The 27547-nt window shown below is 46.6% G+C and overlaps 1 protein-coding gene across 1 annotated transcript in view; it reads right to left on the minus strand.

Moving 5' to 3' along the window:
- The window catches only part of TMPRSS3 (transmembrane serine protease 3), a 77127-nt gene that overhangs the window by 18673 nt on the left and 30907 nt on the right, over positions 1-27547 (minus strand). Inside the window, exon 11 of the mRNA XM_073577221.1 lies at positions 17847-17989. Within this exon, the coding sequence (XP_073433322.1) occupies positions 17847-17989 (143 nt within the window). The remainder of the gene's footprint in view (positions 1-17846; positions 17990-27547) is intronic.

Raw genomic sequence — 27547 nt, forward strand, 5'->3', positions numbered from 1 at the left:
GATTCCGCCACGGTAAAAACCGCAGCATTAGCACAGCATTGCGGAATCCCATAGGAATGCATGGGATGCTTATTTTTCGCGTTTTCGCAGCAAAATCGCGCGGTTAAAACCGCCGCGGAAACGCGAAAAAACTGCAGCATCAGAACTCAGCCTGAGTGTTCTACCATCTCAGTAAGCAGGACGCTAAACCCCGCCCCCTTGTGGTCACATGACCGCAGGTCCCGTGCCTGCTTGCTAGAACTTCAGCGTGCAGGTCCTGTGCGTCTGTACTTTCTGGCTGTTCCTGTCCCCAGGGCCCCTACAGTAGGGTGAGTCCCTGCTCAGCGAAGGCTGTACGCCGGCGCTGTCAGAATCCTGACATTATAACTGACCATTACCATTTTTTTTTTCTCTGCTCCCTTTGTCCTGTGTGTGATGGATCCTATGCACGCTCTTTCTGAGCAGGTAAAGCACCTGACTCAGATGTCTCAGAAACTCCTTGGAGAACAACGAGTCCTGGCTCAGTCTCAGCAGCTGATCGCTGACACTGTGCAGGGGGCTTTTTCATCGTGGGCCCGGGATGTTACATTAGTTTCCCCTGAATCTCCGGTTAAGTTACCGGATACCTTTTCTGGAGATAAAAAGGAAATTCAGAGTTTTCAAGGAGGGCTGTAAGCTTTTTTTTTTTTCTTTGAGACCACACTCTTCTGGGGATGAAAGCCAGAGAGTGGGGGTTATTATGTCTCTGTTAAGGGGAGCCCCCCAGGCTTGGACTTTCTCCCTTCCGACCACGGCCCCTGAGCGTATGACTATGGATGCATTTTTTGAGGCCCTGGGGCATGTTTATGATGAGCCTGATCGGATGCGTATGGCTGAGGACATGTTGATCAGTGTGTGCCAGGGGAAGCACTCAGCCGAGTGGTTTTGTTCATAGTTCAGACGCTGGGCTGCTGAGGTCTGCTGGAATGATGCCGCCCTCCGGGGTTTGCTCAATAGAGGCCTGTCTGAACATCTGAAAGATGCCTTGGCTCTCCACCCTCCGCCTGATTCCCTGGAGTAGACTATGACACAGGCCGTCCGAATGGATCGCAGGCTACGGGCGAGGGGAGTGATGCAGATTGAGACACCGTTATTCTCCCAAGGAAGGGGAGCCAGTCTTACATTAGGAACCATCTACCTCAAAGAGAAAGAAAGGAGACAATGACACGTGGGAAAATGCTGTTTTTTCTGTGGCGATTCTGTACATTGGAAAAAGGATTGCCCCTCCTGTCCTCTGTCCAACAAGCGACTAAGCCCTGGTGATTGTCGTGGAGGTCACACAGGCTCTCAGGTACCCTTTTCTGCATTTTCAAAAATGTTGTTGCAAGTGGAACTTTGTTGTGGGAGTGTCTCCACATCCACTTCTGCCTTCGTGGATTGCGGATCGTCATTAAACTTTATTGACTCTGACTTGGTGGCCAGGTGTAAGTTAGGGACATTTAGGTTGGAGACTCCTATTCACATTGTTGCCATTGACAAAACACCACTGGTTAAGAATGATGTTATGTTTCGTACAGAAGAGTTTCTCCTTAAAGTGAGTTCCTTGCACCAGGAACATATTTCATGTTTTGTTATGGACAACCTGCCTGCGGGACTGGTGTTGGGGTTCCCCTGGTTACAAGTGCATAATCCAGTGATTAATTGGGAATCTCAGGACATTGTTAAATGGGGTCCCTATTGTTCTGAAAAATGTCTTGTTACTGTGTCTGTGTCGTCCGTGGGTCTGGAAGGTATTCCGGAGTGCCTGAAAGACTATACAGATGTTTTCTCTGAAAAGGTGGCCGAGATTTTACCACCACACCGCCCATTTGATTGTGCCATTGACCTGGTTCCAGGTGCTAAATTGCCCAAGGCCCACTTGTATAACCTTTCAGGTCCAGAACGGGCTGCAATGAAGAAATATAATTCCGAGAGTCTCCGTAAGGGACACATTCGTCCTTCTGTTTCTCCCGTGGCGGCGGGGTTCTTTTTTGTAAAGAAAAAAGACAGTGGTTTACGCCCATGCCTCGATTTTCGTGAGTTAAATAAGATAACTGTGAGGAATACGTATCCCCTTCCACTTATTCCTGATTTATACAACCAATTGTCCGGATCTAAGTGGTTTTCGAAACTAGATCTACGGGGAGCGTTTAACCTTATCAGAGTCCGGGACGGAGATGAGTGGAAAACTGCTTTTCTCACTACTGAAGGGTTGTTTGAAAATTTGGTCAGGCCTTTCGGCATGACCAATGCGCCAGCAGTCTTCCAAAATTTCATAAACTATGTGTTCTCTGATTTTATTGGACGTTTTATGGTGGTATATTTGGATGACATACTGATCTACTCTCCTGATAAACAGGCTCACATTGATCATGTTCGGGCAGTTCTCCAAAGGCTCCGGGAGAACTGTCTCTTTGCTAAACTTGAAAAATGTTTATTTTTTTGTTCAAGAACTGTCGTTTCTGAGGTTCATTGTGTTTGCTGAAGGGTATCGCATGGATCCTAATAAGGTGCAGGCCATTGTCGAGTGGGTTCAACCTTGTGATTTGAAGGCTCTGCAGCGTTTCCTAGGGTTCGCCAATTATTATCGTAAATTTATAAGGGGGTTCTCACAGGTGGTTAAACCCCTTACAGACATGACTCAAAAGGGGGCTGATATCAAGAATTGGTCAGCCGCAGCGGTAGCGGCGTTTCAGTTTTTGAAAAAATGTTTCATGTCTGCCCCGGTTCTTATTCAACCGGACCCGTCTGAATCATTTATTGTCGAGGTAGACGCCTCAGAGGTGGGGGTGGGGGCGGTATTGTCCCAGGGACCCGCCACTTTGACCAATTTGAGACCTTGCGCCTTTTTCTCGAAGAAATTCTCCCCTGCGGAGAGAAACTATGATGTTGGGAATCGAGAACTTCTGGCCGTAAAGTTGGCCTTTGTAGAATGGAGGCATTTTTTGGAGGGGGCTGTCCATCCTATAACCGTAATTACGGACCATAAAAACCTAGCTTACATTGAGTCAGCTAAAAGGTTGACTCCCAGGCAGGCTAGATGGTCACTTTTTTTTTCCCCCATTTAACTTCTCGATCACTTTTCGGCCAGGATCCAAAAATGTCAGAGCTGATGCCCTGTCATGCAGTCTAGATCCGGTGTCCCCCCCGGAACCTCCATCCTCCATTCTTCAGCCTGGGGTGGTGCTGACAGGTGTTTCTAATATGTTGGAACGGGAGATTCGGGAAGCCCAGTCTCTTGTACCTCCGGCTAAGCCGGTGGATAAACTTTTCGTGCCAGCTCAGTTTCGTCTCAAGGTCCTCTAGGAGTTCCACGACTCAGTTCTGGGAGGACATCCAGGGATCTCGGCTACCCGGAAGGCCATTGCTAGAGTATTCTGGTGGTCTTCTTTAGCCTCTGATGTTGGGGAATATGTGTCTGCTTGTGATGTTTGTGCCCGTGCGAAAACCCCCCATAACCGGCCGGCCGGAGAATTGGTACCACTGCCAATTCCTGGGAGACCATGGACCCATTTGTCCATGGATTTCATCAAAAACCTTCCCCTCTCCAAGGGTAATACTGTTGTTTGGGTTGTGGTGGACAGGTTTAGTAAGCAGGCACATTTTGTACCTTTGGCAGCTCTACCTAATGCGGAAACATTGTCCAGATTGTTTGTTGAGCATGTGGTGCGGTTGCATGGGGTACCCTTGAATGTGGTGTCTGATAGAAGAGTGCAATTTGTTTCCAGATTTTGGAGGGCTTTTTGTAAGAGGTTGGGTATTAGTATGTCCTTTTCATCCGCTTATCATCCAGAGTCTAATGGGCAGACCGAGCGGACCAATCAGTCTCTGGAGCAAATTCTGCGTTGCTTGACCTCAACCCGACAGGATGATTGGTGTTCTGTGTTACCGTTGGCCGAGTTGGCATTTAACAACCGCATCAAGCAGTCTACGGGTACATCTCCCTTTTTCTGCACTATGGGTTTCATCCTCATTTTGGAGAATTTTCCCGTTTCAATTCTGGGTGTCCTGGGGCGGATGAGACGATCCAGCGCTTGGGGGAGGTATGGCGGGAGGTCCAGAGTAACATTACGAAGGCTCAGGATAAATTTTAATTTTTTGCAGACAAAAAACGATCCGCAGGACCGGTGTTTCAGGTTGGGGATAAGGTATGGTTATCCACCAAGAATATAAGGCTCAAGGTCCCCTCGGCGAAGCTTGGACCCAAGTTTATAGGTCCCTATGAAGTTACCGAAGCAGTTAACCCGGTGGCTTTTCGGTTGCGTCTCCCGCCATCTCTGCGGATCCCAAATGTTTTCCATAGGGCCCTTTTGAAACCTGTGAGGCCCAGTGGGGAGGGACCATCAGCTTCCCCGCCACCGGTTTTGGTAGACGGGCAGTCTGAGTACGAGGTGGAACGAATTGTCGACTCCAGGATGGTCCGTCATGCCCTTCAATATCTGGTACATTGGAAAGGCTACGGTCCTGAGGAACACTCGTGGGTTCCTGCTCGATCGGTTCATGTGGATCGGTTGGTCCGGGCCTTTCACGCCAAGTATCCTGAGAAACCTGGGGGTCCAGTGGCCCCCCATTGAGAGGAGGGTACTGTCATGATCCAGGACGGGTTTCGCTTTGGCCCATCCTGGTCAGACAGGGGGTTAATTGTTTCTGCCTCTCTCTGGCAGAGGGCGGCTATTTAATGCTCACTGGACCTAGGTCCGGTGTCAGTTATACTCCTGCCCTCGGCTGAGTTAAGTGACTTCTTGTATACGTGTGTCTTGTGCCTGATAACTTGTTTGGTTGTGATCTGGTTCTGTCCCTGTTACGAGTCCTGCCTGACCCTCTTGTACCGCACCGCCCTTTCGTGAATGACTCTGCTTGAGACTCGACTGCTCTCTGCTCATCCCTTTGGTACCGCACCGCCCTCTTGTGTATGACCTTTGGCTTCGTCTGACCTCCCATCTGCTTATCCCTCCTGTACCTCGTTTGCCCGTACTGTGTCTGACCTCCGGTTTGCCTGACTCTGAGTGTTCTACCATTTCAGTAAGCAGGACGCTAAGCCCCGCCTCCTTGCGGTCACATGACCGTAGGTCCTGTGCCAGCTTGCTAAAACTTCAGCGTTCAGGTCCTGTGCATCTGTACTTTCTGGCTTTTCCTGTCCCCGGGGCCCCTACAGTAGGGTGAGTCCCTGCACAGCGAAGGCTGTACGCCGGCGCTGTCAGGATCCTGACAGCAGTATTATAGTAGTTGTATTCTTGTACATAGGGGCAGTATTATAATAGTTATGTTCGTGTACATAGGAGCAGTATTATAGTAGTTATATTCATGTATGTAGGAGCAGTATTATAGTAGTTATATTCTTGTACATAGGAGCAGTATTATAGTAGTCATATTCTTGTACATAGGGGCAGTACTATAATAGTTATATTCTTGCATATAAGGGGCAGTATTATAGTATATTCTTGTACATATGAGCAGTATTATGATAGTTATATTCTTGTACATAGGAGCAGTATTATAGTAGTTATATTCTTGTACATAGGAGCAGTATTATAGTAGTTATATTCTTGTACATAGGAGCAGTATTATAGTAGTTATATTCTTGTACATAGGGAGCAGTATTATAGTAGTTATATTCTTGTACATAGGGGGCAGTATTATAGTAGTTATATTCTTGTACATAGGGGCAGTATTATAGTAGTTATATTCTTGTACATAGGGGCAGTATTATAGTAGTTATATTCTTGTACATAGGAGCAGTATTATAGTAGTTATATTCTTGTACCTAGGAGCAGTATTATAGTTATATTCTTGTACCTAGGAGCAGTATTATAGTAGTTATATTCTTGTACATAGGGGCAGTATCATAGTAGTTATATTCTTGTACATAGGGGGCAGTATTATAGTAGTTATATTCTTGTACATAGGGAGCAGTATTATAGTAGTTATATTCTTGTATATAGAGGCAATTTTTATTGTATAAAACCAACAAATACAATTAAAATAAACAGGATTCTTCCTTAATACAAAACATAAATTCTCCTGAATGCATCAGACAATAATTATATAACTAAATTAATACATTAGGAATAAAGGTAACTTAGAGTTCACTTCTGTGGAAGGAAGAATATGAAATAAACACTTTTAGTAACACGATCATGTTATTATCCCACAGACACATTCCTCCATAGTTTCTCATTACTCTGACTTTTCTTTATCTCTGACGCTCTTATCCATCTGAGCTCGGACAGTATCTTTGTGACTGCGGTGACGGGATGGAAGGGCTCGCTGTGGAGGGACACTCGGGTTCTCATGTGCCAGTGGTAATATTTAATGGTGGTAATGATCAGGTACATTGTCCCCCTGTCGATGTTACCGTCAGTGGATGGGACACCATAGATAATGTCAGGGTATTTCAGGGACAGCAGTCTGGGGATTTTCAGCTTGGTCGATACTTCAGTCCATATTTCCCTACCTCCCCAGCAATCACAAATAAAATGCTCCATGGTTTCCTCCTGCTGACAACCAAGGGGACAGTTCCGATCCGAAACACTTAAATATTTTAAGTTCCCCTTCACAAAGAGCTTCCCATGTAGCGACAGCCAAGCAATGTCAAAAAACTTTGCTGGAAGTCGCCTCCCGTTGAGGAATCGGAGACTGTCCTGAAGGGTCCTGGTGGCACAATCCCTTAGGGCCAGTGGAGAGTAGAAGGAAGTCCTACATATATGAGAACACAGATCTTTCCTCGTATTACTCTCAATGTAGGACTTCTCCAGTCCCCACTTCCTGACACACTTCAGACCATATTCCAGATACTGGAGAAGGAGGTCACCTGTCCATCTCCTCCTCGTGAGACTGCCGCCTCGCACCCAAGATTCCGCAAAAGGCAATATCCAATACATGATACTATTCGCCCACAGGGAGCTACTGTTTGAATCCATGCTCCCAAAATTTACTTTCAGAAACAAGGAGTCAAAGAAAACCCTTGGATTTAACATATCCAGCTCACCCTCACTCCGCCGTAGGTACGTGATTCCCCTCTTTATCAGGTTCATCCTGTTCCCCCACAAGAGCTGGAAGAACAGGCTGAGGAGCCTCGCCGAGAAGGATTCTGGCAAAGGAAAAACGACAGAGACATACAAGAAGACGGGGACCAGGTAAGTCTTCAACATAGCAACCCTTTCTCTGTAAGTCAGCCTCCAGTTCTTCCATCGCTGAACCTTTGCATTTCCGGTCTCCAATTTTTCCTCCCAATTTAGGCTGGCATTATCTTCCCTCCCAAATTTAACCCCTAAGATCTTAATATGGGTGGAGGCCTTAACAAAATGCGGCAGATCAAAGTCTGGGTCAGATTGCAATGTCCACAGAGCTTGACTCTTCTCAAGGTTGACCAGAGACCCGGAGGCCTCTGAGTAACTTCTGATGGCCGCAGACAACATCTGCACCTCATGAGGATTAGATATCACCAGTGTCACATCATCCACGTAGGCAACCACCTTCAGAGGTGGGCAGTGGGGGACCAGCACCCCCCAAAAGTTACACTCCTGCAGTGATCTCAAAAACGGGTCTATGGCAAAAACATGCAGGAGTGGACTCAGCGGGCAGCCCTGTCTCACCCCCGCCTCAACTCCAAAAGTGCCACCCTGCCAACCATTAATCAGAGGAAAGCTCACCGCCTCTCTGTACAAAGTCTTTGACAAAGTTGCCCACAGATATCATGATCAACTCTGTCAAAGGCTTTAGCCTGGTCCAGACTAACAACATATCACCCACACCGCAGAGCTTTACATCTCTCAAACTTCTCCCGTATCGAGATGACCGCTCCAGAGATGTTCCACCCTTTTACCATGCCAAACTGAGAGCCTACCAACAGTGCCGGGGACAAACAGACTAACCTAGAAAACAGGATCTTTGCCAGAATCTTCCTGTTAACATTCAAGAGGGCAATTGGTCTCCAGTTCTTGATGTCGCTCGGCTCCTTACGTTTCGACAGCAGAATTAATGAGGACACTCTCATGGATGGAGGCATCAGGTGATTTTCTAGACAATTTTTGTAAACATCCACAAGAATTGGAGCCAGGAGGTCTCCGAATTTCTTATAAAATTCTGCTGTTAAACCATCCGGACCTGGTGCCTTCTTCAGATGTAACTTATCAATGGCCTCCTTAACCTCCTCCACCGTTAATTCTGCTGTCAAAGGAGAAAAGTCCAGATCATTAGTATCAGGCGTTGGAGTTGCCTCCAAGAATTGAGTCATTTTATGTTTATCCAAAGCCTTCCTCTGAAACAAGTCAGTATAATAAGATTTCACAACCCCCACGATACCCTCCCGAGATTCCTGCAATACACCCTGGGAGTCAATGAGACCTGTGACCAATTTATTGGCCACCCGCTCCCGGCAATTCTCAAAGGGATCAGGTGCCCCTAAGACCCCATAATCCCGTTCAAGAACCAAGGAGGTATACCTGCTGTACTGATACTACCTTATCTCAGATTTCAGCCGGTCGATCTTCTCTTTGTTACCCCCGCCCTCAGAATAGAGTGACTCTAATTCTTTGCGCAGCCTTAGGTACTGGCTATACTTACTCCAGCCTTTCTTAACTGACAGTCTCTTCAAGAAGTATCTGATATCATCCTTGACGTCCTCCCACCAGTCGGCCATGTTGTCATAGAAGTCCACTCTCTGTAGATGACCCTGCAAAAGGGAGTGGACACAACTCTGGACAGAGACATCATGGAGGAGGCTAGAATAGAGTCTCCATAACCCCCTACCAACATCAGCTCGCTTAGTGGCCCCCAGGCAGAAATATAGGGCAAGATGGTCTGAGTATGGGACGACTCTCACACTCATGGCATCAATGACTTCCATGGGACTTACAAAAGCCAGATCTATTCTACTGCATCTATTGGAGCAGGAATAGGTTAATTTTGGCTTTTGACCTCCCCGTTTTAAGACGTCACCTAATCCGGCCTGAAGGACTATGTTATTCAAGATCCTACCATCCCTCGTCACGGTTATACCTGAGGGGCTGTCACCTGATGTCAGTATGGCATTAAAGTCCCCCACCATTATCACTGGAAGAGAGGTGAACAGATAAGGCTTGACATCATTAAATAACTGTATCCTGTCAGTCACCATCTGTGGCCCATAGATGTTAATAAGCCGGAGTCGCCTCCCATGGACAGTGACTTCCAGGACCAGACACCTTCCCATAACCACCTCCGTCATCCTATGTACTGTCACATCCCTGGTGTTAAAAAGAATGGCGACCCCGGCGTACAGCTCCACAGCCAGTGACCAAAATGAGGGACCAGACCGCCATTCCCTCTCAGCCTCCCTCATAAGCCCCTGAGTCGTCAGCCGCGTCTCCTGCAGAAAGACATCTGCGTCCAGGTATCGGAGATGGTCATAAACAGCATGCCTCGTCCTCCTCACCTTAATACTGTTCACTTTACTGGATGTTATTTTTAATGAGAAATCCGCCATCACAATACCACAACAGAGGAGCAGAGATGTAAAAGCCGCCATCATAAGTCTGGGTCACAGATGTTCTGACTACCACCGGTCTCCATGTCAGACTGTATCTCAGTGTCAGCAGGTACGGGCTTCCGTTTTGTAGGGGGATGGTCCGCTACGTCCCTGTCATACTCAGTCTCTATTCTTTTTATCTCTTCCTCCAAGTCCCCATCAGACTCAGACAAAACATCAAATTTATTGGATACGACCATCACACCTGCCAAACTCTGGACTTTTTTTCTGCCACCCTGGCTAGTGACATACTCCTTCTCAGGTTTGCGGGAGGTCTTGTCCTTTTTTTTCCTTTTTACCTGATTACAGCCACTTTCTTCCGCTAGAGATGGTGATACTGAAGCACTGGCTGTATGTGGCTGCTGGACCTGAGGGACGACCTCCATGCTCCCCTCTGTACCCTCTGTGCAAAGCTGCTCTGATGTTTCTTGAGCGGACCCCTGGTGGACCTCTGACCTGGTCAGTACTGTCCCTGATATTAAAGCCTCCTCCTCCTGAGCCTCTGTCCCTGTCACTAACTCCTCATCAGGAAGGAGCTTGCATATATTGTGCCAGGCATCAGGACAGTCCCTGTGAGGGTGGCCGACCTCCCCACAGAAGTTGCACTTGATGTTCTGGCAATCTGCCGCTAAGTGGCCGACTTCCCCGCACAGGCTGCACTTTACCACGGTACAGGTGTTTGCCAGGTGACCCACATTACCACACTTAAAACACTTTCGTGGCTGCCCAGGGTAGAAGCAAACCCCCTTCTCCCTCCCAATAAAGGAGTTGGGTATGTGAGCCGTGATATTGTTGTGCTGGCGCAGTTTCACCAGCACCTTCCACCCACCGGGCCATATACCGTCCTCATCCCTGTTTTTGGTGAGGTCGGAGACAAGATCGCAATGCCTCCGGAGCCACACCACAATGTCCTGCGGGGGAACAGCCTCATTTCAAAAGATGATATTAACGGTGGCGGTATCTGGCTTAGATATTGGAATGAAGCTGAACTTATTCCAACCATCAGCGTCCCTGAACTTGGGTAAATTGGCCCAGAATCTGTCCAGATCAGACATGAGCTTTAAGCTGATATCATAGCCCTGTCTGGCAGATTGATGACCGCCAAGATATTAACCGGTGCAAACCCCATCTGGTGGCACAGGAGCTCCCTGACCACCAGCCTCCTGTCCGGCAGGTCCTCCTTGGCACCTCTGTGCCTGAACCGCATCACATTCCTCCTTTTGAATGCCTGCCCGGTGTAATTGGCGCCGGAGGTAAAGAACGGAGCGCCGTGGCTCCAAACATTACTGGGAGGGATCTATGGGGACGCACTGGGCTGACTGACAGGGCGAGGGTCTGCAGCGGAGAGGCCTGTTGCACCTTGTGTGCTGGAAACCAAAGGGGGGAAATCACAGACATTTTGCACATTATTGTCATCATCAATCTCAATAGCGTTATCAGGATGCGCAATGTCCACCACAGACTCTGTACCCCCTTCAGCCCCCAACCCCACATGAACAGTACCAATATCCCCAGAATTAGTGCTCTCCCGGACACCAGCAGTAGATGTAGTCTCATGTCCACTGTCTTGCTGTTGTGCTGGGTATGCTGGGACTTGTGGTACCGCTGGGATCTGAGCCTCTTGCTCCTGCTTGGGGTCTGCCACAGGTAGTTGCGGCTGCTGGTGCAGTATCTGACCCTCCTTGAAACAGAAGCTAGCGGGCTGCAGCACTGGCCGTACCTGCTGCCGGGTCCCACCTGGGACAATGTCTGTGCAGGAGCCAGCAGAGTCCTGCGTGTAGGACCTAAACCGCTCCTGGTTCCTATATGTCTCTGCCAGGGGCCCCATCCTCACCAGCACACAGTCCATGTCCGGCACCACAGTCGCCAGCTCTACCCCCAGTGCGTTCAGTCTCTGGTCATAAACAGAGTGATCCCCAGGATTAGCAGCCTTCAACTTGTAAATGCAGTCAATTTCCACTTGCAGAAGATTCCTCTGCTGCTGTAACTCACCCATCCTCCTGACCAGTCCTGGTATCTCCTCTTCCAGCTGTAGCTCTGGGGCACGCGGCGGCTCCTTCTGGGGTCTTGCTTTAGGGGATGACACCTTGGTTTTTAATGTCGCTGGTTTTGTGGCTCCAGCCTCCGCAACACTTTTACCGCTGCCCCCAGCCTGCAATCTCGTGCGTCCAGAGCTCGCCATGCTGGTCACCACATGTCAGCTGAAGGTTCTCCTGGAGTGTTTGCTTCTCTAGAGATGTCCGTCTCTGTCTGCCTGGAGTGAGCTGCACACCTGAGGCTGGTAATGGACTCTGCCTCACCTTCTGTGCAGCCACCTGTCCTCCAGCACTCAGGTTCTCAGCAGAAGATGCCTTCTGGGATTTCCTTCCAGGTTCTGATACAGGAAAGATATGTATCTTTGTACACATCTTTGACACTCTCAGTGCTGGAATGAATGTGTCGCATGGATTTATGTCTTTTTACATCAATTAAGGAATTTGCTTCCAAGACCTTGTGGGGGCATCACAACACATTAGGAGACCCCAATCAGAGGACTATAAAACATCCGGACTCCTTATCTATGTACTGGTCCAATATTTATGTTTCTCCCTCTCCCATATTGATAGTTCTGCTTCACGTCACATGTCTTATCTATTGCATTTTTTCTGTGTTGTATTGTGCATAAATATGTGACTCTTCAGATGGTGTAATAGTCTAGCCTGATGAAGAGACCTGAGTAGTCTCGAAAGCTTGCAATGTGTTACCATCCTTTCAGTTAGCCATTAAAAGGTATCAACCACTGAGGACTCTCAATTCTAAATATTTTTCTTCCAGGTTCTGGACACTGTTTGCCTCGGCCGACTGTTTAACTGCAACATCCTTGCACACAAACAAAGCTTTCTCCTGTTTCTTTCCTGTACTGAGCTTCAACACAGGATCTTTCTCCATGCTGCTGGGACTTCCATTCTGAGGTTTATTTTCCCCAGAGGCAACTATGGGATTTCCATCCACATGAGAAGGATGGGATTTTCCTCCCAGTGTAGGCCTGGAAGCCAGGGCCTTGCTTGGGGAGCTTCCCAGCCCAGGGTGGCCCCTCCCTGGGCTTGCTCCAGATATGAGGAGAACCACAGACACACAACCTCACAGCTAGGAGGCAGTATTATAGTAGTTGTATTCTTGTACATAGGAGCAGTATTATAGTAGTTATGTTCTTGTACATAGGGGCAGTATTATAGTAGTTATATTCTTGTACATACAAGCAGCATTATAGTAGTTATATTCTTGTACATAGGGGCAGTATTATAGTAGTTATATTCTTGTACATAGGAGCAGTATTATAGTAGTTATATTCTTGTACATAGGGGGCAGTATTATAGTAGTTATATTCTTGTACATAGGAGCAGTATTATATTCGTTATATTCTTGTACATAGGAGCAGTATTATAGTAGTTATATTCTTGTACATAGGGGCAGTATTATAGTAGTTATATTCTTGTACATAGGGAGCAGTATTATAGTAGTTATATTCTTGCACATAGGGGGCAGTATTATAGTAGTTATATTATTGTACATAGGGGCAGTATTATAGTTGTTATATTCTTGTACATAGGGGGCAGTATTATAGTAGTTATATTCTTGCACATAGGGGGCAGTATTATAGTAGTTATATTCTTGTACATAGGGGCAGTATTATAGTAGTTATATTCTTGTACATAGGAGCAGTATTATAGTAGTTATATTCATGTACGTAGGGGCAGTATTATAGTAGTTATATTCTTGTAAATAGGGGCAGTATTATAGTAGCCAGATGGCCGGCTCAGGTAGACACTAGGTACGAGTGTCTGACAACAAGGACGTGCAGGAAACAAGACTGGACAAGACGTAAGTTCAAGATATCTTCATTAGACAAATTCAGATAACATTCAGTGCAAAACGTGATAACAAGCAAACACGGCAAGGTGCGTGCGTGGCACGCGAAGGTCCATGGAATAGTACGTGCTAGAAGGCAAGCCCGGTTACCGGCAAGGACACGATGGCATCGGACTCCGGACAGCTGGCAGGGATCAGGCTGTAGACTTCATGCTTACGATCTCTGGCAGGGATGGCAGGTTCCGGGAATCCAGCAGGTAAACCAGGGTACAGGCAAGGAGGCACGACAGATCACCAGGCATGGTGCGCGTTAGGGAACACGCCGAGGTCCAAGGAAAGATTCCAGGCAGGGTGCGTGCTAGGGCACACCAGGGTCCAGGGCAAGGTGCAAGGTAAGGTGCGTGTGTAGGTAACATGCCAGGTTCAAGGTGCAAAACACGGTGCGTGTGTAGGGGACACGCCAGGGTTCAAAGTTCAACATACAAGACAGGATGCGTGCGTAGAGACACACCAAGGGACGAGGCAGAGTCCTACGCGTGCCAAGGGGCACACCAGGGTCATAGTTCATGTCAGAGTCCTGCGCGTGCAGAGGGCACGCCAGGGTCATAGTTCAGGTCAGAGTCCTGCGCGTCCAGAGGGCACGCCAGGGTCAGGTTCAAGGCAGAGTCCTGCGCGTGCAGAGAGACACGCCAGGGTCATAGTTCAGGTCAGAGTCCTGCGCGTGCAGAGGGCACGCCAGGGTCAGGTTCAAGGCAGAGTCCTGCGTGTGCAGAGGGCACGCCAGGGACAGGGTACATGGCAAGACCTGCGCGTACTTTTACAGAAGCACGGGGAGGTATGCCACGGGGCAGGTGAGAGCCTGCCCGTGCTAAGAGGAGCACGCAGAGCCAGCGTGAGTGCAAGGAAGCACAGAGAGCACGGCTGGGGCACTGGCTAGCTGGACGGGCTGCAGCACAAACAGGCGGGTAACACTCCAGCGAACCCGACTGGGGCATAGCAGGCGACATAGCTGTCACTGACCGACGAGCACGGCTGAGGCACAAGCAGGCGGGCATGGCTAGGGCGGGTACGGCTGAGGCACAAGCAGGAAGCTAGGAAGGCCAGGTGCATGCAAAGGGCACATGAAGAAACAAGGCAAGGCAAAGCAAGAAACAAAGCAAAGCTAGGCAGGGTACGGAACAATGAGCGGAACGTAGGCAGAAACACAGAGCCAGGTCAGAACAAGAACAGTGCTAGCAGCGGAGCGTAGGCCGAAGCCCAGAGCCGGGTCAAGGGAGAGCCTTGAGACTAGCCTGGAAATGTGCAAGAGAGCACCAAAGGTAAGAGAGGAGGAATGGTGCGTGTGCCAAGAGGCACTACAGAGCACCATAGGTAAGAGAGGAGGAGTGGTGCGTGTGCCAAGAGGCACTACAGAGCACCATAGGTAAGAGAGGAGGAGTGGTGCGTGTGCCAGGCTAGGCGAGAAACATAGGAAGGACTACAAGTCCAAGCATGACAGAGACAAAACATGGCACAAAGGACAAACACAAGACAAGGCACGGGACAAGAGGCAGAGTACAAGCACAGAGCGTGCGCAGAGACGCACTACAGAGCAGAGTGCAGGGGCACAGAATACAGAGAGCAACCGAGCAGCCAGGCAGGGAAGCAACACGATACTCAGGCCCCGACCATAGGAAGGGGTGGTCTGATATAGCACCATAGCACCTGCAGTTCCGGGTCATGATCAGGGAAGGACTTCCGGTTCAGATCCTCCAGGATCATAGAGAGCGTTGCTAGATCAGACTGGGCTGGACCATAGAGAAGGTCACATGATCAGGGCTCCAGGAATACAGAAGATTGCAGAATCAGAGCAGAGACGGATGGTGACCTAGCAACGGCGTGCAGCCATGAGGTAAGGTGCGCGTGCACACCGCTCCAGGCATCTTGCAGCACGAGATGTAACAGCATGAGAATTCAGTACACGTGCACACCGCTCCAGGAGTCATGCGGCATAACAGACATGGCGGGCATGACGGACATGACAGTCATAATGGACATGGTGGGCATGACAGTAGTTATATTCTTGTACATAGGAGCAGTATTATAGTAGTTATATTCTTGTACATAGGGACAGTATTATAGTAGTTATATTCTTGTACATAGGAGCAGTATTATAGTAGTTATATTCTTGTATATAGGGGGCAGTATTATAGTAGTTATATTCTTGTACATAGGGACAGTATTATAGTAGTTATATTCTTGTACATAGGGTCAGTATTATAGTAGTTATATTCTTGTACATAGGGGGCAGTATTATAGTAGTTATATTCTTGTACATAGGGGCAGTATTATAGTAGTTATATTCTTGTATATAGGAGCAGTATTATAGTAGTTATATTCTTGTATATAGGAGCAGTATTATAGTAGTTATATTCTTGTATATAGGAGCAGTATTATAGTAGTTATATTCCTGTACATAGGGGCAGTATTATAGTAGTTATATTCCTGTACATAGGAGCAGTATTATAGTAGTTATATTCTTGTACATAGGAGCAGTATTATAGTAGTTATATTCTTGTACATAGGAGCAGTATTATAGTAGTTATATTCCTGTACATAGGAGCAGTATTATAGTAGTTATATTCTTGTACATAGGGACAGTATTATAGTAGTTATATTCTTGTACATAGGGGCAGTATTATAGTAGTTATATTCTTGTACATAGGAGCAGTATTATAGTAGTTATATTCTTGTACATAGGAGCAGTATTATAGTAGTTATATTCTTGTACATAGGGGGCAGTATTATAGTAGTTATATTCTTGTACATAGGGGCAGTATTATAGTAGTTATATTCTTGTATATAGGAGCAGTATTATAGTAGTTATATTCTTGTATATAGGAGCAGTATTATAGTAGTTATATTCTTGTATATAGGAGCAGTATTATAGTAGTTATATTCCTGTACATAGGGGCAGTATTATAGTAGTTATATTCTTGTACATAGGGGCAGTATTATAGTAGTTATATTCTTGTATATAGGAGCAGTATTATAGTAGTTATATTCTTGTGCATAGGGGCAGTATTATAGTAGTTATATTCTTGTACATAGGGGGCAGTATTATAGTAGTTATATTCTTGTACATAGGGGCAGTATTATAGTAGTTATATTCTTGTACATAGGAGCAGTATTATAGTAGTTATATTCTTGTACATAGGAGCAGTATTATAGTAGTTATATTCTTGTACATAGGAGCAGTATTATAGCAGTTATATTCTTGTACATAGGGAGCGGTATTATAGTAGTTATATTCTTGTACATAGGAGCAGTATTATAGTAGTTATATTCTTGTACATAGGGGGCAGTATTATAGTAGTTATATTCTTGTACATAGGGGCAGTATTATAGTAGTTATATTCTTGTACATAGGAGCAGTATTATAGTAGTTATATTCTTGTACATAGGAGCAGTATTATAGCAGTTATATTCTTGTACATAGGGGCAGTATTATAGTAGTTATATTCTTGTACATAGGGGCAGTATTATAGTAGTTATATTCTTGTACATAGGAGCAGTATTATAGTAGTTATATTCTTGTACATAGGGAGCGGTATTATAGTAGTTATATTCTTGTACATAGGCGCAGTATTATAGTAGTTATATTCTTGTACATAGAGGCAGTATTATAGTAGTTATATTCTTGTATATAGGGGCAGTATTATAGTAGTTATATTCTTGTATATTGGGGCAGTATTATAGTAGTTATATTCTTGTACATAGGGGCAGTATTATACTAGTTATATTCTTGTACATAGGAGCAGTATTATAGTAGTTATATTCTTGTACATAGGGGCAGTATTATAGTAGTTATATTCTTGTACATAGGGGCAGTATTATAGTAGTTATATTCTTGTACATAGGAGCAGAATTATAGTAGTTATATTCTTGTACATAGGGAGCGGTATTATAGTAGTTATATTCTTGTACATAGGAGCAGTATTATAGTAGTTATATTCTTGTACATAGGGGCAGTATTATAGTAGTTATATTCTTGTATATAGGGGGGCAGTATTATAGTAGTTATATTCTTGTACATAGGGGGCAGTATTATAGTAGTTATATTCTTGTACATAGGAGCAGTATTATAGTAGTTATATTCTTGTACATAGGAGGCAGTATTATAGTAGTTATATTCTTGCACATAGGAGGCAGTATTATAGTAGTTATATTCTTGCATATAGGGAGCAGTATTATAGCAGTTATGTTCTTGTACAGAAGCAGTGTTACGGTAATTACGTTGTCACATGGTTGCAGTAATATGATAGTTCCATACTTGTACCTTTCAGAGAATACAGGTATGAGAGATCATGACTCCAGTTGTGAAATATAAGCTATGTGACAAATTGATGACAGTGTCCCGCACCCAGTGATGCGATTCTGATAAGTAGGGAGGGTCTGGTTATTTTCTCTATCTGATTTTTTTATATCTAATTAATAAAGGCTCCTGCTGTACCTGACAGGTATCTACTCCACCTTCCAGGAAGCCGGCGCAGAGCATGGATGGCTTTATGACTCCACCATAAATATATTTTGTATTACAGACTCTGTTTGATATGAGAGGAACTCCAGCGTAATCCATTGTCTGTGATGTGTCCCCTGTAAAAGAATGTGAAGACAAAAGATAATGGATAAAATTATGCTTTGTTATGGGGGATCTATAGATGACACACGTTTATGTGGATCTGTGAATGACGCACTGTTATGGGGGATCTGTGGGTGACGCACCGTTATGGGGGATCTGTGGATGACGCACCGTTATGGGGGATCTGTGGATGATGCACTGTTATGGGGGATCTGTGAATGACGCACTTATGGGGATCTGTGGATGGCGCACTTATGGGGATCTGTGGATCATGCACTGTTATTGGGATCTGTGGATGACGCACTGTTATGGGGGATCTGTGGATGACGCACTGTTATGGGGGATCTGTGGATGACGCACTGTTATGGGGGATCTGTGGATGATGCACTGTTATTGGGATCTGTGGATGACGCACTGTTATGGAGGATCTGTGGATGACGCACTGTTATGGGGGATCTGTGGATGATGCACTGTTATGGGGGATCTGTGAATGACGCACTTATGGGGATCTGTGGATGGCGCACTTATGGGGATCTATGGATCATGCACTGTTATTGGGATCTGTGGGTGACACACTGTTATGGGGATCTGTGGATGATGCACTGTTATTGGGATCTGTGGGTGACGCGCTGTTATGGGGATCTGTGGATGATGCACTGTTATTGGGATCTGTGGATGACGCACTGTTATGGGGGATCTGTGGATGACGCACTGTTATGGGGGATCTGTGGGTGATGCTCTGTTATGGGAGGTCTGTGGATGACGCACTGTTATGGGGATCTGTGGATGATGCACTGTTATGAGGGATCTGTGGATGACGCACTGTTATGGGGGATCTGTGAATGATGCGCTGTAATGGGGAATCTGTGGATGATGCAGTGTTATGGGGGATCTGAGGATGACGCCCTGTTATGGGGATCTGTGGAGGACGCACTGTTATGGGGGATCTGTGGATGACAGCCTGTTATGGGGGATCTGTGGATGACGTAGTGTTATGGGGGATCTGTGGATGATGCCCTGTTATGGGGAATCTGTGGATGACGCCCTGTTATGGGGGATCTGTGGATGACGCACTGTTATGAGGGATCTGTGAATGACGCGCTGTAATGGGGGATCTGTGGAGGATACACTGTTATGGGGGATCTGTGGATGACGGCCTGTTAAGGGGGATCTGTGGATGACGCAGTGTTATGAGGGATCTGTGGATGATGCACTGTTATGGGGGATCTGTGGAATCTGTGGATGACGCACTGTTATGGGGATCTGTGGATGACGCACTGTTATGGGGATCTGTGGCTGATGCACTGTTATGGGGGATCTGTGGATGACGGCCTGTTATGGGGGATCTGTGGATGACGCGCTGTTATGGGTGATCTGTGGATGACGCACTGTTATGGGGGATCTGTGGATGACGCACTGTTATGGGGGATCTGTGGATGACGCACTGTTATGGGGGATCTGTGGGTGACGCACTGTTATGGGGGATCTGTGGATGACTCTGTTATGGGGGATCTGTGGATGACGCACTGTTATGGGGGATCTGTGGATGATGCACTGTTATGGGGAATCTGTGGATGACGGCCTGTTATGGGGGATCTGTGGATGACGCCCTGTTATGGGGAATCTGTGGATGACGGCCTGTTATGGGGGATCTGTGGATGATGCCCTGTTATGGGGAATCTGTGGATGACGCCCTGTTATGGGGGATCTGTGGATGACGCACTGTTATGAGGGATCTGTGAATGACGCGCTGTAATGGGGGATCTGTGGAGGATACACTGTTATGGGGGATCTGTGGATGACGGCCTGTTAAGGGGGATCTGTGGATGACGCAGTGTTATGAGGGATCTGTGGATGATGCACTGTTATGGGGGATCTGTGGAATCTGTGGATGACGCACTGTTATGGGGATCTGTGGATGATGCACTGTTATGGGGATCTGTGGATGACGCACTGTTATGGGGATCTGTGGCTGATGCACTGTTATGGGGGATCTGTGGATGACGGCCTGTTATGGGGGATCTGTGGATGACGCGCTGTTATGGGTGATCTGTGGATGACGCACTGTTATGGGTGATCTGTGGATGACGCACTGTTATGGGGGATCTGTGGATGACGCACTGTTATGGGGGATCTGTGGGTGACGCACTGTTATGGGGGATCTGTGGATGACTCTGTTATGGGGGATCTGTGGATGACGCACTGTTATGGGGGATCTGTGGATGATGCACTGTTATGGGGAATCTGTTGATGATGGCCTGTTATGGGGGATCTGTGAATGACGCCCTGTTATGGGGAATCTGTGGATGACGGCCTGTTATGGGGGATCTGTGGATGATGCACTGTTATGGGGATCTGTGGATGACGGCCTGTTATGGGGGATCTGTGGATGACGCACTGTTATGGGGGCTCTGTGGATGACGCACTGTTATGGGGATCTGTGAATGACGTCCTGTTATGGGGAATCTGTGGATGACGGCCTGTTATGGGGATCTGTGGATGACGCACTGTTATGGGGGATCTGTGGATGACGCCCTGTTATGGGGATCTGTGGATGACGCACTGTTATGGGGATCTGTGGATGATGCACTGTTATGGGGATCTGTGAATGACGCCCTGTTATGGGGAATCTGTGGATGACGCACTGTTATGGGGATCTGTGGATGATGCACTGTTATGGGGATCTGTGAATGACGCCCTGTTATGGGGAATCTGTGGATGACGCGCTGTTATGGGGGATCTGCGGATGACGCGCTGTTATGGGGGATCTGTGGATGACGCACTGTTATGGGGGATCTGTGGATGACGCACTGTTATGGGGATCTGTGGATGATGCACTGTTATGGGGATCTGTGAATGACGCCCTGTTATGGGGAATCTGTGGATGACGCGCTGTTATGGGGATCTGTGAATGACGCCCTGTTATGGGGAATCTGTGGATGACGCACTGTTATGGGGATCTGTGGATGATGCACTGTTATGGGGATCTGTGAATGACGCCCTGTTATGGGGAATCTGTGGATGACGCGCTGTTATGGGGATCTGTGAATGACGCCCTGTTATGGGGAATCTGTGGATGACGCACTGTTATGGGGATCTGTGGATGACGCACTGTTATGGGGATCTGTGAATGACGCCCTGTTATGGGGAATCTGTGGATGACGCGCTGTTATGGGGGATCTGTGGATGACGCGCTGTTATGGGGGATCTGTGGATGACGCTCTGTTATGGGGGATCTGTGATGACGCGCTGTTATGGGGGATCTGTGGATGACGCACTGTTATGGGGGATCTGTGAATGACGCCCTGTTATGGGGAATCTGTGGATGACGCACTGTTATGGGGATCTGTGGATGAAGCACTGTTATGGAGGATCTGTGGGTGACGCACTGTTATGGGGGATTTGTGGATGACGCACTGTTATGGGGGATCTGTGGATGACGCACTGTTATGGGGGATTTGTGGATGACGCACTGTTATGGGGGATCTGTGGATGACGCACTGTTATGGGGGATCTGTGGATGGCGCACTGTTATGGGGGATCTGTGGATGACGCACTGTTATGGGGGATCTGTGGATGATGCACTGTTATGGGGGATCTGTGAATGACGCACTGTTATGGGGGATCTGTGGATGACGCACTGTTATGGGGATCTGTGGATGACGCACTGTTATGGGGGATCTGTGGGTGACGCACTGTTATGGGGGATCTGCGAATGACGCACTGTTATGGGGGATCTGCGGATGACGCACTGTTATGGGGGATCTGTGGATGACGCACTGTTATGGGGGATCTGTGGATGACGCGCTGTTATGGGGGATCTGTGGATGATGCACTGTTATGGGGGATCTGTGGATGACGCACTGTTATGGGGGATCTGTGGATGACGCACTGTTATGGGGGATCTGTGGATGATGCACTGTTATGGGGAATCTGTGGATGATGCACTGTTATGGGGGATCTGTGGGTGACGCACTGTTATGGGGGATCTGTGGATGACGCACTGTTATGGGGAATCTGTGGATGACGCACTGTTATGGGGGATCTGTGGATGACGCACTGTTATGGGGGATCTGTGGGTGACGCACTGTTATGGGGGATCTGTGAATGACGCACTGTTATGGGGGATCTGTGGATGACGCACTGTTATGGGGGATCTGTGGGTGATGCACTGTTATGGGGGATCTGTGGGTGACGCACTGTTATGGGGGATCTGTGGATGATGCACTGTTATGGGGGATCTGTGGATGACGCACTGTTATGGGGGATCTGTGGATGACGCACTGTTATGGGGGATCTGTGGATGATGCACTGTTATGGGGGATCTGTGGATGACGCACTGTTATGGGGGATCTGTGGATGACGCACTGTTATGGGGGATCTGTGGATGATGCACTGTTATGGGGGATCTGTGGATGACGCACTGTTATGGGGAATCTGTGGATGACGCGCTGTTATGGGGATCTGTGAATGACGCCCTGTTATGGGGAATCTGTGGATGACGCACTGTTATGGGGATCTGTGGATGACGCACTGTTATGGGGATCTGTGAATGACGCCCTGTTATGGGGAATCTGTGGATGACGCGCTGTTATGGGGGATCTGTGGATGACGCGCTGTTATGGGGGATCTGTGGATGACGCTCTGTTATGGGGGATCTGTGATGACGCGCTGTTATGGGGGATCTGTGGATGACGCACTGTTATGGGGGATCTGTGAATGACGCCCTGTTATGGGGAATCTGTGGATGACGCACTGTTATGGGGATCTGTGGATGAAGCACTGTTATGGAGGATCTGTGGGTGACGCACTGTTATGGGGGATTTGTGGATGACGCACTGTTATGGGGGATCTGTGGATGACGCACTGTTATGGGGGATTTGTGGATGACGCACTGTTATGGGGGATCTGTGGATGACGCACTGTTATGTGGGATCTGTGGATGGCGCACTGTTATGGGGGATCTGTGGATGACGCACTGTTATGGGGGATCTGTGGATGATGCACTGTTATGGGGGATCTGTGAATGACGCACTGTTATGGGGGATCTGTGGATGACGCACTGTTATGGGGATCTGTGGATGACGCACTGTTATGGGGGATCTGTGGGTGACGCACTGTTATGGGGGATCTGCGAATGACGCACTGTTATGGGGGATCTGTGGATGACGCACTGTTATGGGGGATCTGTGGATGACGCACTGTTATGGGGGATCTGTGGATGACGCGCTGTTATGGGGGATCTGTGGAAGATGCACTGTTATGGGGGATCTGTGGATGACGCACTGTTATGGGGGATCTGTGGATGACGCACTGTTATGGGGGATCTGTGGATGATGCACTGTTATGGGGAATCTGTGGATGATGCACTGTTATGGGGGATCTGTGGGTGACGCACTGTTATGGGGGATCTGTGGATGACGCACTGTTATGGGGAATCTGTGGATGACGCACTGTTATGGGGGATCTGTGGATGACGCACTGTTATGGGGGATCTGTGGGTGACGCACTGTTATGGGGGATCTGTGAATGACGCACTGTTATGGGGGATCTGTGGATGACGCACTGTTATGGGGGATCTGTGGGTGATGCACTGTTATGGGGGATCTGTGGGTGACGCACTGTTATGGGGGATCTGTGGATGATGCACTGTTATGGGGGATCTGTGGATGACGCACTGTTATGGGGGATCTGTGGATGACGCACTGTTATGGGGGATCTGTGGATGATGCACTGTTATGGGGGATCTGTGGATGACGCACTGTTATGGGGGATCTGTGGATGACGCACTGTTATGGGGGATCTGTGGATGATGCACTGTTATGGGGGATCTGTGGATATCAGTAGCCAGATTTTACTCTTCCTACTTTTTCCTTATATTTCATGACTCCCCTCATTTTTGTGAATTCTCCATCGGGGCGGGGGATGGAGCCGCACTTTTGTGCCTGACATGTTATTTTCTTCTTTTTGTCTCCTCGCCGTCTCGCTCACTCGCCACCTGCTGCGATCCCATTGCTGCGCTGAATCGGTAATAATACAGCCGTTTCCATGGCGACCGAGCGTGATGCAATGAATTCGGCAGCCGGCTTTAAGGAGAAGAATAAGCGGCTTCCTAATCCCTCATTTAAATATCTTTCACACAAAAAAATATAATTGCTGAGCCGATCAACCATTAACATAAAAAAATAAAAAATAATAAAAAAAAAAACACAGAAAAATAACACCGATTCCCAGCGCTGAGCCGGCCATTTACACAAGATGGTGCGATGAACTATTAAACTTATCACAAAAGCTCCTTCTGAATGATTGTTCCGAAATTTATATTTTATTTTTGTGCGTGTCCCCTTTAAGAAAAAAATGACCCATAAATTAAAGGAACACTCTTCAGAAACTGACGGAAGAGTGTGGTGAGTCCAGTGCAGGGTCCGAGAGGAGGCACCGCCATGTGTCAGGCTATTCCCCAAAGGGGACCAGTTTGGGCTCACAGACTGCTAGACTCTTCCCCTGTGCTTTACACTGCATCACTGCTTCATCCAATGAATAAAGACATGATTTGAAGAACAGAAATGTTTAAATAAATATAGATCAGCAAAGAACTGTATATGAGGACATGTGAGTGCACTGTATATGGGGAACACGTGGCTGCATTGCATATTATGAAAATATGACTGCACTGTATATACGGGACATAATTCCTATCAGAGGTTCAAGCTGCTACTAGATAGATAAAGAGATCATAGGAGACATGTGACACCCTATACTGTATATGGGGACATGCAAGATATGTGACTATTGTATATGGTGAACATGTCACCACACTGTATATGAGACACGTGACAACACTGAATAAAGGGACATATGACTGCACCAGCAGAATAGTGAGTGCAGCTCTGGGGTATAATACAGGATGTAACTCAGGATCAGTAATGTGATGTGTGTACACAGTGACTGCACCAGCAGAATAGTGAGTGCAGCTCTGGTGATATAATACAGGATGTAACTCAGGATCAGTAATGTATGTACACAGTGACTGCACCAGCAGAATAGTGAGTGCAGCTCTGGAGTATAATACCGGATGTAACTCAGGATCAGTAATGTAATGTATGTACACAGTGACTGCACCAGCAGAATAGTGAGTGCAGCTCTGGGGTATAATACAGGATGTAACTCAGGATCAGTAATGTATGTACACAGTGACTGCACCAGCAGAATAGTGAGTGCAGCTCTGGTGTATAATACCGGATGTAACTCAGGATCAGTAATGTAAAGTATGTACACAGTGACTGCACCAGCAGAATAGTGAGTGCAGCTCTGGGGTATAATACAGGATGTAACTCAGGATCAGTAATGTAATGTATGTACACAGTGACTGCACCAGTAAAATAGTGAGTGCAGCTCTGGAGTATAATACCGGATGTAACTCAGGATCAGTAATGTAATGTATGTACACAGTGACTGCACCAGCAGAATAGTGAGTGCAGCTCTGGGGTATAATACAGGATGTAACTCAGGATCAGTAATGTAATGTATGTACACAGTGACTGCACCAGCAGAATAGTGAGTGCAGCTCTGGAGTATAATACAGGAGGTAACTCAGGATCAGTAATGTAATGTATGTACACAGTGACTGCACCAGCAGAATAGTGAGTGCAGCTCCGGGGTATAATACAGGATGTAACTCAGCATCAGTAATGTAATGTATGTACACAGCAGAGTGGATTTGATTTAAATCTAACTGATTTAAATCACGATTTAAATCACTAGTCAGTAAGGCTTGATTTAAATCAGTGATTTAAATCAAAGTTTCTACCTAAACTAGTTCTTGCTACTTTAACATGCAAGTAGATGAAGATTTTTAGAATCACTTTTTATATTACTTTTTTCTCCCCAGTTTAATGGGTTAATCATTCATATTTGGACACCACTGTTCTGTTGTACTTAGGAAGGAGAAAAATAATCCTGACCTTAATAACAATTTAAATAGATTTATTCAACTGAAACAATAACAACATTACAGCATAAGTTATTTGCTTAAACAAACATCCATGTTTGTTAACTAATTTGGCTAAACAAAATATATATATATTTTAAGAAACTTAGACTGTCAGCCCAGCCGACACATGAAAAACTTAAATACTACTGTCCCTGATGTCCTCTGTAGCTCACTTGTCGTCATCTTCATCATCATCTTCTTCTTTGTTCCTATTCATAATCTGGAAAAGAAAAACAAGCTTTCCTGCTTTATTGGGTCCCAACCGATTTCTCAATTTAGAATGAATGAGTTCAAAGGAAGAGAATATTCTTTCAACGCCTGCAGAAGAAGCTACTGCTGTTAAAAGTGAAATCATTACTTGAACAGTCTCTAAATCCAAGCGCTTAAGTGACTTCCACCAGTTTACTGGTGTGACCTTCCTTAAAATATCTTCAGCTCTGAAGTTTATTATAGTTGGCATTAAAGATGGATGATTACTGGATACCCATGTCATAGCTAAGTCCTCTTCCTCAGCACTTAGGTTTTGACCCTGATATTGGATATTGACAATATTTGCCAAAAAATGAGCTGGAGTCAGTGCTTGTCCCATTCGTTTGTTACTGCTTGTAATTTAATTCTGTCCATGTGTAGTTCTGTTTTTAAGTGTTCACTCAGTTCCTTACAAATGTCAACAGCATCCGCAATAAAACAGCTATTTTTCTGTATTTTGTTTAAAGCTTGAGAGATGGGTTTCAGGAAGCTCAGCATATGTTCAACATTTCTCTTAAGCCCAATGTTGAGGATTTTGGCCGTGACAGTGCCATCTATTTTATCTCGATTTTCTTCACAAAGTGTCATCAGAATAGGCCAGTTTTTGATATACTGCTCAAAACAGTCCACCACAGAGTTCCATCTAACATCTTGTGGGAGCGTTAGCTTGGTTCCACCCATCCTTTTCAGAGCTGCTGCAGCAAAATGGTTATTACGGAAGTATTTAGCAATTTCAACAACATTAGCCTTTATTTCTGGAACACTTAAGTCTTTGGCTAAGAGGTGCAGCAAATGAGCACTGCAACCATATGTTATTAGCAGCTTTGTATTCCCTCCCTGCTCTTCTAAATCTCTTCTCATCTTGGATACGTTTGCAGCATTGTCAGTGACCAAACTGCGTACTAGACATTTGAATTTTTGTTCACATGTCGTTATAGCTTTTACTGCCACTTCTTGTAAGTATTCTGCTGTGTGTATTTCCTGACGTATCAGTTGTTTGTGCAAGGAAGACTTTACCTTCTTCTGTTGTTATACAAGCACATACAATAGGATCATTGTGGACATTACTCCACCCATCAATACTTAGGTTAACAATTTTACCCTCCAGAGCTGTTGCACATTGCTCCATTTCTCTGTCATACACTTGATCCAGCAGTTTCCCTGCAACATCAGCTCTGCTGGGTGGACTGTATCCTGGTCTCAGTGACTGAACCATATTAATGAAATGTGGGTTCTCAGTCAGACGGAAAGAAGAGTTCGTTGCATAAATAAACTGGGCAATTTTTTCATCAATCAACTCTTTTTCTAATCTGCTAGTTCTTATCACAAA

This window comes from Dendrobates tinctorius, unplaced genomic scaffold (genome assembly GCF_039654945.1).
Source record: "Dendrobates tinctorius isolate UK_male_01 unplaced genomic scaffold, ASM3965494v1 ptg000054l, whole genome shotgun sequence".
Classification (NCBI taxonomy): Eukaryota; Metazoa; Chordata; class Amphibia; order Anura; family Dendrobatidae; genus Dendrobates; species Dendrobates tinctorius.